Source organism: Diadema setosum, chromosome 6, assembly GCF_964275005.1.
Source record: "Diadema setosum chromosome 6, eeDiaSeto1, whole genome shotgun sequence".
NCBI lineage: Eukaryota > Metazoa > Echinodermata > Echinoidea > Diadematoida > Diadematidae > Diadema > Diadema setosum.
This window is the reverse complement of record NC_092690.1, coordinates 16,719,553-16,731,781: the sequence shown is the minus strand read 5'-3', so window position 1 is coordinate 16,731,781 and position 12,229 is coordinate 16,719,553. Positions and strand designations below refer to the sequence as shown.

Genomic DNA, 12,229 nt, shown 5'->3' with positions numbered 1-12,229 from the left:
TATTATCATCAGTATTGTTATCATTATATTCACTGCGTCTGATCTCTGTTCGCACTTGCGGGGTTAAATAGTTGCTAACGACATGGCTCCTGATGATCATGGGACTTACTATTAACCAATCACGAGCTTCAAAGCTCATAAGCTGAAAATCGAGTTGATCAGATTCGCAATTATAGACACGCATACACAACACGGATTCAACACAGACAGATAGACAGACCATATTGTATAGCTCACCCTCTGGAAAGTCGTGAGAAAAGTCTCATCGAACGTAACCGACTTTTGGTGTATGCTAAGCACACGATTTATTGTACATGTTGTCAAATTATGAAATTCTTACGTCGACCAAGGGCAAATTTGTCAATCAGTTACAATATTGTAGGCCTACATAATTTGTTTTTATGTATAAGTTGGGCTTTTGAATTGTTTTAGTATATTGCACCTTTTTATGAGGTGAATGGAGAAGAAATAAAATGAAATGAAATGAAATAGCGATGAGTAGGTGGAACCATGGACCCACTATCATGGCGGAACGATGGTGTGAGTGTAATGTGTATGCACGCGTCATGCGCAGGGGAGATGGGCGTGGCAGACACGTGCTAGCTGAACAGAGAGCTGATTCGTTGTTAGAAAGTATTTAACTGGCTCCACTCAGGACTAAAAGCCTCAGACACGACCAGCCCGCCGCACTCTTCTGCCGAACTTCAAGTCCCTCCAATCCCAGCGGTATACCCTTTGAACGACTGACAATGGTGAGTACTTTATAGGGAGCCAAGTTTCCTTCAGGAAATTCTGGTCGGTGAACGCAACACACCAAAGATAATACGACGTCTTGAATTTTATGAGGCTGTCTTGATTATTTTCCATAATTTGTCGGCAGTCATCCGAACCGTCGTATATGCAATTTTCGCGTAAGAATGATATTTCCAGATAATCGGATTTGAGGTTTATCCATTTTTCAATCATGATTGCTAGTATTTGTTACAGTTTTATGTCTGGCATTTCCAATTAATTTTGTGATACGTCAGGCTTCAATTCTTACTCTAACGTGTGATGTTTTCGTCGAATTGTATTGTTTGGAATTATGCAAGAAATCGCAAGAGAGCTACAACAGTACATGTATGTTTGGGGTTTGCAAAGACCATTGCCATTTACCATGTAGGCCTATACGACAGTTTTGTTGACCGCGCGCACTGTACAGTATGTCCAAAAAGAAAAATGCAGTCCGATTTTCGCATTGATAACTTTCAATATGATTAAACTGTCTGAATGCTATTTCAGGATCTAAAAATAGAATATCTTACCGATATTTAGCAGACAACCCCATTCAATTTTGTTAAATGGTCACAGAGAAATGTGGATCGTTGTATCATGTCATGGGTCTGCTTCTTCCATGTTTAGCACTTGGATGCTTTTGGGACTGCAAATTAATGTGTGAACACAATGGACAAAACTTGGAAGGAAGGGATTCTTGACATGCTCTACAAAGATTAATATTTTTCTTTGACCACTGGAGACAATCGGATGGGATTTTTCTATAAGATGTGGGTAGTAAATTATAGTTTCATACCTCAAATTTTATTAGGGTTGATTCACTATTTTCAAAGTTATCGTTGCGGAGGGTCCCGTAGCGTTTTTTGTTGTTGTTTTTTGTTTGTTTGTTTTTTTTTGGGGGGGGGAGATGTTTTCTTTTTTATCTATTTTGATACAGAAAGTTGTCATCTAGAATAGATTCGTTTGGGTAGGAGTGAGGGCATTTTCGGATGAACAGAGTACTTAAATAAAGGCCTATAAGAAACAATAACAGAAAACCCTTGGATTAAAAATCATAATTTCAGTTTTACCGTCTGTGGATCAATCATCTTAATGTATACAAGATGAATGTCATTTGCTTTATGTCCTCAACTCAGTTTAGTTGATGAAAATTTCATATTCTCACACAAAAGTGGGAGGAAGTATATTCGTCTCTTTCTACAGGTAAAACTCTACACGATTTGAACTGAAACAGCTTTACAGAGTGCTATATCATCTTTGCAGCAAATATTCTCTCCCCTTTCCTTCTCCTTATATGATGTTTGTATAATATTGACTGTCTTTCTCAGTCGCTTCTTCCCACAACCCATTTATCTGTGTATTTGTGTGTCTGCCTTTCTTTCCATCTATCTGTCTGTCTATCTGTGTATATCTAATTTTTAAATGCATTAATATCTATCTATCTATCCATCTTTCCTTGCTTTTTTTTTTCTGGTTCCCCTCCCTCTCCTATAGTTCTTTCTGTCGCAAACTTTCTGTAGTAGACTTATGGGGAAGGCTATATGGCTCGTTGCGTATATAATATATCATCGTTAATTCAATTCTCTCTTTCTCCGGCCCTCCTTTTGTAGTGAACAGTTAGTTTCTAAATTCAGCGCAAGAATCCCTGATGTATAGTCTCCAGTGGTATAGACAACCAAGGCTAGGTAGATAGTCACTCCAGTTCCTGCCGTAAGCCTGAAACGCATTATCATTCCTTGTTCACTGAAGCCAGTGAATCTATACAAGATGTGCACTCACCAGATCCGAGATGTTACCAAAAATTGTTGAAATTTGATTAGATTTGATTTGGCATATTCGCTGTATGGCATTTTCTTTCCAGGTAGGGCCTATAATGAATTCTCTGGAATTTTACTAATATTGTTTAAGTATTTATATTTTCAACAATATTTGTCATTGATATACATCTGTATATTCAATTGCGTAACATCTTAATTTCCATACAGATTAAGAAATAGGCCATTTTAAATGACCATACGGCATCTAAACAAAGTGGAATAATATCTTACAAGCTTAACTGAACGAAAAGAATCGTCATTTGCATGCTGTCGCCATTCACTGAAATAATAGCCTTATAAAAATACATAGCTTGACTTTAGTACAAGTTTTCAATGTAAGCATGTCGAGACAAAACGCTGAAGACCACAAAACTAAACGAAAACAAATAAACAAACAAACAAACAGACGATCTTTTTGGAGAAGTCTGCATGCCAGGGGCTGAACCTTAATGTTTTGCCCGATGTTTCTTTTCTTTTTTCTTTTTCTTTTTCTATTTTGATGGATTTGGTCATATTCGAGGTTGCTAAATCCTAATCTGAATGACGCAACTCTTGCATCCTTGAGGGTTTAGGGATGTGTAAAATGGCTTCCAAAATGGCCGCCAAAATCTGAAATTCCTATAATTCCTTATACATAGTAAGAAAAAAAAATGGAAAAACGAAAGTGAAGGCTTTACCTTATATGCTGAATCCGAATCCGGATGAGGCAACTTGCATCCCTCAGGGTTTGAGATGGCTAAAATTACCTACGCGTTATTACTCACACTGCAGGACTACGTTGTTCAGTAGAGCTGTACTTTGTAGACTATGCACTCAATATATTCTTATACTAAGCGACATATATACGAATCTCGTAAACTGCGTTAGTTTACATTTATATTCTCTATTCGAATAACCCTTCGGTGATGTGAAGCATAATTATTATGCTATAATCATAGACTGTTTAAATGTGTAGGTGTGTTGCCGCGTTGGCTTCTTGGTCTTTGTTTTTCTTTTGTTATTTCTGTAGGATATTTTTGTGCCTCACTCCTCAGCATGAATTTGAGGGAAATGATTCGGGACTTAAGTTTCAAATAAAGCGTAATCGAGAGAATTTTCATTTTTTTTTTAAATCCACAACTGTGTTTATGATAATACAATGTGTATGTTATTACATTGTATCATATTGTACTATTGATATTTAATATGTGAATGATACAATGTTATACTGTTCTTGATTATGAATGGCAATGTTCCGCTTTTGATCAAGCTTTTCAGACTTCAGTTGCAGCAGCTTGTGACTTCCTTAACATTATATGGTGAATCCTTATAAGACCCACAGTGACAATAATAAGAGTATACTACAGTTAGGAACAGTTTCGAAGTCATCTAATTAAGCATCGCAATAATTTGATTATTCTCTCTTTCTCTCTTTCTCTCTTATGTCCTTCCTCCCTCTTCTTTCTCCAATCGTAACTTTCTCTCTTATTTCTCATTATCTTGCTCTCTCAAATTTCCCTTTAAAAAAAATCTCCTCTTTCTCTTTTCGTTACAGGCTTCTCCAGTGACGGACGCCCAACGCGAAGGTATACTAACATGCCAGTGCTGCAATATTTTATTCGACCTTGTTGAAGTCTTTTCGTGTGACTTTACCCTTGAAAACAATGATTGCTTATACACAGTCTTCATATTATGATTTCCAACTTGACTATCACAGTCATGAAATTACAGTATATATTATGAAGAGTTTGATCGCAAATATATGATAATTTATATTTGCGATTAAAAAAATCATATCAAGAAACTACTGGATTCTTTAAAAATAACTTACAGAATATTCATTAAGTTATTGTATTGAGAAAAAAGTGCAAGTAACGATCGGTCTAGAGGAGAAGTCTTTGGTTATCTGTACTAATACCTATACAACAATATTGTCAGTTTATGTCACTGGCAGATTCTTATTTAGGAATGTGTGTGTGTGTGTGTGTGTGTGTGCGTGTGTGCGTGCGTAGTCCAAGTATTCTGACGAAAAAAAATAATGGAAACGTTGTAATAAGAATATAGGGAACGTATTTAGATATTCTTTTGGCCACATAAGTGATATTAGGATGTCATGAGTCATTGCAAGTCAACATAATAATTCCATATATAAGATACGTTTGCATTGCATAGGTACTATAATACAAAGCTTACAAACTGTCCCTATGATTGATTTGTAATTATCTTTATGTCTACTCTAATTTTCCAAAAACTGGTTTTCCTGCAGAATACCGCAAGGCCTTCGACAAGGCAGACAAGGATAGCAGTGGGAAGATTGACGCAAAAGAATTTTTGCATTTAGTCGAAGTTCTCGAAAAGAAGTACCTCCCCCATCTCCTGCCAGAGTTTGGTGACGTGGATAAAGACGGTGAGAAATACAATGTGCACGCTCATGTGTGTGTGTGTGTGTGTGTGTGTTTGTGTTGTGTGTGTGTGTGTGTGTGTGTGTGTGTGTGTGTGTGTTTTCAAGCATATGTGTCTATATGTGTGTACATATTTGCTCTTTTGATTTTTGTGTTTTTAACCTTCATTATATACCCGCGCAAAAACTGATGTTTTGTTTTCTGAACATAATATTTTTACAATAAGAATTTGTATATATCTGAGCTTGATCACTGTATGTGTAATTATAATTGCAATAATATCAATGTGTGTTTGTCAATATTGAGGAGTATGCATTGTTTCTGGACAGTTGTTCATATAGGTGTATCAAACTTCATGATTAGTATTTCTTACAAAATACAAATGATGCTAACAACATGATTTAAAAAAAAATAATGTATGCTTTGTACTTATAATACGTTTTGTTATTGGATGGGAAGAAAAGCACAATAGAATTGAAAACTGACTTGATTTGACCTTTAGTTTATAGATAAAAGTTGAGTCATTCCCTATAAGTTATTTACACTATAAACTTGATATTTTCGAGTACGTCTGGCTGGTAGTTACACTTAAACAGCAATCATTCATGAATTAATTGGTCAAATTATAGGTACAGTTTTACAAAGGCTTTGGTATTGCCGACTGTTGTCCTATAAGCAGAGATTTCTCATGCACACTCGACGCCGCAACACACTAGCACTTATGGCGCGTTTATACACCGAGCACGATACGGGAAAAGGGCCGGGATTTCGTACGCCAAAAGGAGCCTGGTCTGATTCTGTTAGAAAAAGGGGGGAAACAGAAATTCGGTATCACTCAAAATATTATTGTTATGTCAAACTCAAGAGCAACAAAATCAACAGTAAAAGTTTAATTTTGTAACAAAATCATGAGCGGAGAAGTCATATTGTAACAGATTCAGACATGGTTCCTTTTGTCGCACCATCAAACACCACGTTCCGTGACCCTCGCCGGACGTGATAATACGACAGGACGATATTAACTTTTCATGCAACACAAGATGAAGACATGTCACCAAAGGACGCCACAACGAAGATGATACATCTTAACAACTGCCCCGCGCATGTGCAGAACACCGTTTTTAGCCTGACAGCGTCGTCCTCGTGCATTCGCATAGCAGATCTAAAGCTCGCTAATTTCACAGTACGACACCAGCCCGTGAACCAGTTGAACAACTGACCGTACCAATTTAACAACCGACCATCAAATGTATTTAATCAGAATGTCTATACACATCAAGAATTATTCATTTTCGTATTTTTGTGCACAGCCAACAAAAAGATTGACTTCGATGAATTCGTTGTCATGATGGAGAAGCTGCGACCAGCGAAATTGACTGAAAGCGAACAACAGATGGCCATGGATGAATTCAAGAAACTAGACAAGGACGGAAATGGCCTCATCACGTGCGTACATGAACATTTTCTCTACTATTTTTTTTTTTTCATTTTGAGATTTTGCGTCATATGCAGTTCCTCGTTTTATTACACAGGATATTACAAATACAACAATACAAGAAAGAATGCTGAAAATAGCGCTAGAGCGTTCATCGAATTCAATAGCAATACACTTTATTTCTAAAATATTGTTTCCGAAATGAAGGTCATTGAAGTGATGAAATTGGATGAACATGAAACGTATATCAAGTATTCTATAGTATTATGTAATATTTTTGTGAATTTATTTAACTCCCTCAGCTTTTGAGCAATTTGATTTACTTGGTACATGTGACAGCTATGATAGGCCCTATATAGTTGCGCATATTTCATTTTTCCCCATATTTTTTTCTTCATGTCAAACATTGTGTTGCCATGGTAATAGCATTCCTCAACAAAAATCATAGAAATTGTTTATTCCAATACCTTACTCGGGTTATGAGCATTTGATCTGAGATATGGCACATGTGATTATTAGTGAGCAAAGTGTACAGTTGTGCAATGTTGAGCCGCCGCAGCGGTACATTGCCATGGTAGATTTTTGCTTCGTTTTTTCCTTAATAGAAAGCATGCAGTATAATCATTGCTGGTTGAGCTGGCTCCCTGGGTGTTGGGTTGGGTTGGGTTGGGTACGTTGAGTTAAATATTCAGCTACTTATGATGTTTTTCTCTCTACATCTTCTTCTCTCTCTCTCTCTCTCTCCCTCTCTCTCTCTCTCTCTCTCTCTTCGTTAATTGTCCAAATATAATGGAGTTAGAATGAAATGTGGTTAGGAAATATGGTTTACATAGAAACTTCAAATTTATGCATTGCTGGTTGAGCTGGCTCTCTGGGTGTTGCGTTGGGTTGGGTATGTTGAGTTAAATATTTAGTTATTTATGATGGGTTTTTTTCTCTATCTTCTCTTTCTCTCTTTCTCTCTCTCTCTCTCTCTCTTGCAGTTCTGTTTTTGTTAAGTGTCCAAATATAATGCAGTCAAAATGAAATGCTGTAAGGGAATATAATATGGTTTACATGGAAACTTCAAATTTATGCATTGTGCGTTAACTGTATGTATTTGTAAGTGAGTCAGATTTTGATGTCTGTAGCCATTTAAGAGTTCACAAGCATATACGCAATGTATTATTAATATTTGTTCTTAGTTTTGTTATGTAGAAAATGACCTCTGATATTTGAAGAAAGATTGGTAGTTACACATATCCTAAATTGACACTTATAAAGAAACAGTTTTTTATTTTTTGTTTTTGTTTAAATGTATGCCTGTTAATGAAATTTGTATTTTTTATATTGTAAACTGACTGTTTTGGGTGCACCAGGTGGGTTGGGGAGGATGGCCTGAGGGCCCAAGTCATTCAGTTGGCTCATTCAAGACCCGGGCTGCCCAACCTGGTGCACCCTTACCACTCCACTGTATGTTCTGATTTCGAAATATGTACTATGATAGGCTATTTGTGAATGAAAGCCGAATAAATGATAATAATGATAATAATAATAAGTATTTAAAATTACAAAATGAATGACAGAACATACACATGAAAGACTTTTTGAGAAGTGCCGGCAAAACAATACGAAATGAGTAAACATTTTCACCATAATAAAGGCAAGTGTATATTTACTTGTACTATATTCCTTGAGTGCGTCACGTGGTTTGACTTCATCTGTTTTGTATGGATATATTTTCGTACATGATGTATATCATATGTTCTCACAATGTCACATAATTATAAAAACCGTTGACCTTATAATTATGTCTAAGTAACATTTTCCGCACATTGCTCCCGGTTATTGCTTTCTAGGCTAGATGAAATGGTCCAGGCGCTGTCCTTTGCGTACACTGAGGAGGAGCTCAAGAAAAAGATCGCTGACGTCGACAAGGACGCTGATGGGAAAATGAATTACAAGGGTGGGTGCACTGTGGAGTATATACTGCAGCTCAGTCTCTCAATAATATGATTAGGCCTTAGCATTATAGGGCTGTTGTAACGATGTTAATATCTGTGTGTATAATTAAATCACGTCTTCTTTATGCCAGTTAAGAGTGCTTACAAGGTGGTAAACATTGCAGATGTATTTCTATGATTACTATTCTCATCGTCCTGAGGTCGACCTCCGCAAAAATGCGAACAGTCCTACCCAAGATATGTTTTTTTCTTCAAAATGTTCCGTCTCACCAAAATTGTTTTAAATGACTGCCAAGCAATGACACACAGCCATGGTGACATATGGACCTCTGAGAGACAAATATTAACTGTGGAGAGGTTTATTTGGGCTATAAATAGGTCCTACTTGTTTTTTTTTACGTTTTGCTCTATATTCCTCCATTTTCTTCCAATAAGATCACATTCACATCTGCAAAAAAAAAAAACAACTCTCCAATATTAACGTCACATTATTTCCTCCTTTACAGTTCATATCAATCTATTGTTATGAGTGCGTGTTATGATTGCTTGAGGCACATGTGACCGGGTATGAAGCATACTGGTCATGAGCTTGATGCTCCCAATTCTTTTCGTTTGTTTGCTTGTTTGTTCGTTTGTTTGTCTGTCTGTGTGCAAAATAACTCAGAAGTTGTGAACGTATTTGGATGAAATCACAGGAAAGATTAAGACACAAGGAACAGACGATTAAAGTTAGGTAGTGATCTGGGAATTATTTGAATTTTTGAAGGATTTTTATCTGCGAAGCTGATGATGTAAGCAAAAGGCTTATAGTAGCGTTGAGGAATTTGGCGATTTTCAGCATGCATGTATGAGTGGAAATCACTGATGTCTGCAACTGTGGAAGAACATCAAGATCAGGGGTGAAAATGAGCTGCTTGGCGGAGGTCTGCGCTCTCAGAGTACATTTCTAGTTCATAAAGTCGTAACCAATTAACAGCAAACGTTAACCGACTGTCTCATAGATCATGAAGGGAAACTGGGAGAACTAGAACAGAAACTATTGCGTGCATTTATTAGCTGTCCTTCGATCTATTGCTGTTACATAAAGTTGGGTTTCCGAGTCAGTACCCAATACATTAGAGTTCAACTCTAAAGACGCATGTCTCTATCCAGTATTTTATTCGAGCTCGCAAGACTCCATGACTGTCACACACCAGTGCTGATACCAAGACTGACTTTCACTCCAGTCAACTTCAGTGGAGTTACTCCTCAAGACTGACTCTTAATTCCTTACAAAACCAGACATCGTTCATTCATGTATACAATAAACTACTTTAAGAACAATAACTGTATTGAATAGTGACCGTAACCGATGACCATTTTATGGTTTGGTCTGGGACAGAGAGTCTACTTGGGGGTGAAAAACTCTATAGGGGGCTCGTCCGTGGTAAGGGGAAAGGAAGAACCACAGATACAATGTTCGCCGTCAATGTGTCCGCCCATAAGACTTTCAAAGTAGAGTCCCAATTTGTCTAACTCTGGGTAGTAACAATAAGTTTTTGTTGTTGTTCTTCTTCTTCTTCTTCTTCTTCTTCTTCTTCTTCTTCTTTAAGTTATCTTTTCTAAATATTGTAAATCGTGATTTTGGTTCCATTGGTTAGGTATGCTGTCATTTAGATTCATGCCTACTTCTTGACATAGTTTGTGTGATTTTATGTGTAGTTAATTGTTTGACTACCACCACGAGTAGGGCAGACGACAATTTCCTAAAAGAGCAACAACGAATTTTTGAGTCAACAAACTCTCGCTAGTGATACGCAGATGGCATTGCTGCTAGAAATCTGTGCTTGCTCAATCATGCACACCACATTACCTGACACTCCTATTATATATTTTGCCCAGGATCAATGTAAAGAATCGTTTTCTCGTAGCAAATTTCCTTTGATCTCATGGAGTCTTGGTTCGGTGTGAAGTCGTAACTGCGTCAGCGATTGTGACAAGAATTTTGGTTGTATAGCTTCCAATTATCGAAACCCACCGATTTGGAGTAGGTCGTAAATTCAGAGTATAAGACGCAAGGAAAGAATAGTTGTGATGGTTTTTGCTCCTAAAACGACGCTTGAAAAGGTTTGTGGCTTTTGCGTGTCCCAGTTTTTTTTTTTTTTTTTTCATTTTATTCCCATGATTCAGGAGACTTAACATGTCGTAACTGGTGGTCACCCAAGCAAAGTCACAAAGACGTACAGCGGGGGAAGAAAAGTGCGGAAGAATTTATGTGGCAGAAAATCCCTCACTCAACTATTGACCTTTGAATCTGTTTGGATTAGATTCAGGTAGTCAAGTGTGTATTATTCTTAATCTTCACCGGATTAGATATAGTTAGTCAAGTGTGCATTTTTCTTAATCTTCTCAATTCCTTCATCTTTATTTCTCTTCCTGCAGAGTTCCTCGCAATGCTGTATTAGGAAGGACATAATATGGCTCGTGTGCACTGCAGACAAATCGGAAAACGTCTTCGGAAAAGGGCGTGCCCTCACTCAAACTTCTCCCGCAACAGCATGCCATAAATCTGCATGGGCGCTCGGAGCATCATTGTTCTTACTTACAATATAGTTGATGCACTTTATGGGCAATAGTTTTTTGGGTGTTTTTTTTTTAAGACAAAAAAAAAACTATTTCGCATTCTACTTTTATTCTTCGATGGTGAAACAGCCTTATAATTACAATGTATCAGCAAATGAAAGAAATCTAGCGTTGTATGATGTAGAGTTAAACACGACAAAGGATAAATCGATGCTGCGTGCATATACGCATTTTGCTAATCGTAAGAGAATACAGTGCGCAAAGGTTTTTATTATCATAAGTAGTTGTAGTAGTAGTATAGTTGTAGTAATTGTAGTATAGTGCTAGTAGTAGAAGTGATAGTATGATAGTGGTAGTAGTAGTAGTAGTAGTAGTAGTAGCAGTAGTAGTAGTACTTTATAAGTATCACATTCAAACACACAGATATACACAGAAGTCATCTCTCAACAGCGTGACGTTTCCACAGAAAAGTATATGTGAGCTTACAGCAATTTCATTCTGCTGGCCTTCCTTCTTTCAGCAACAGGGCAGGATATAATCTTATAAATTATTACGATGCGATGTATACATCGTAAATATAACTACTCAAGTTTCTTTATCTGAATAGGTATATATAATAATATATATATATATATATATTATATATATATATACATACTGATATATATACATATGTATATATATATATATATACATATATATATATATATATATATATATATATATATATATATATATATGCTAATTGGTCTTTCTATGTTTTGCTCAAAATTTGGTCAAATCTTGGTCAAAATTATACCCTGCTCATGATTTTGGAAGCTACTGATGAATAAATGAGAGATCGCCTGCACTGCCAGTTGCCGAGTATTTGGCCTACGTACATTTAGATCTAATGAGGTGTTATGTGGTAACGTTGATAAATTCGACACCTTCGAGTCATTACATAAACTGATTATCAACGTTTGTTTGATTTTACCTTTTATTTCAATGGAGAAGAGAAGGGAGAGCGAACGTGTTATGTGTACGTGTGCGTGTGTGTGTGTGTGTGTGTGTGTGTGTGGACAGATAGAATATCGCTATATATGTATTTGCAGTTTGCCCATCAAGCAAGTACTGATTTCAAATAAGATAGGCCTACTTTTTAAAACAGTTCAAACAGTATTTCATGCATTATGAATTAAGACCTCATAACACAATCCTATAATGAACTGTCTGTACGAGAACACTCGTGATAATATTTGTCTCCAAAAGGAGATCATATAGTTATTCCTAACTAGAAAATCGATAGCAAGTTCTCTCTACCCAGGGCAGGGGCTA

The 12,229-nt window shown here is 36.7% G+C and overlaps 1 protein-coding gene across 1 annotated transcript; it reads left to right on the top strand.

The window, feature by feature from the left end:
- The first annotated feature begins 656 nt into the window (after positions 1–656).
- Positions 657–11,118, top strand: LOC140229453 (uncharacterized). The gene is made up of 6 exons (XM_072309705.1): positions 657–752; positions 4,126–4,156; positions 4,837–4,977; positions 6,283–6,418; positions 8,246–8,352; positions 10,772–11,118. Exons 1-6 carry the CDS (start codon positions 750–752, stop codon positions 10,792–10,794), a joined length of 441 nt encoding a protein of 146 aa, XP_072165806.1. The 5' UTR covers positions 657–749; the 3' UTR covers positions 10,795–11,118.
- The last annotated feature ends 1,111 nt before the right edge of the window (positions 11,119–12,229 follow it).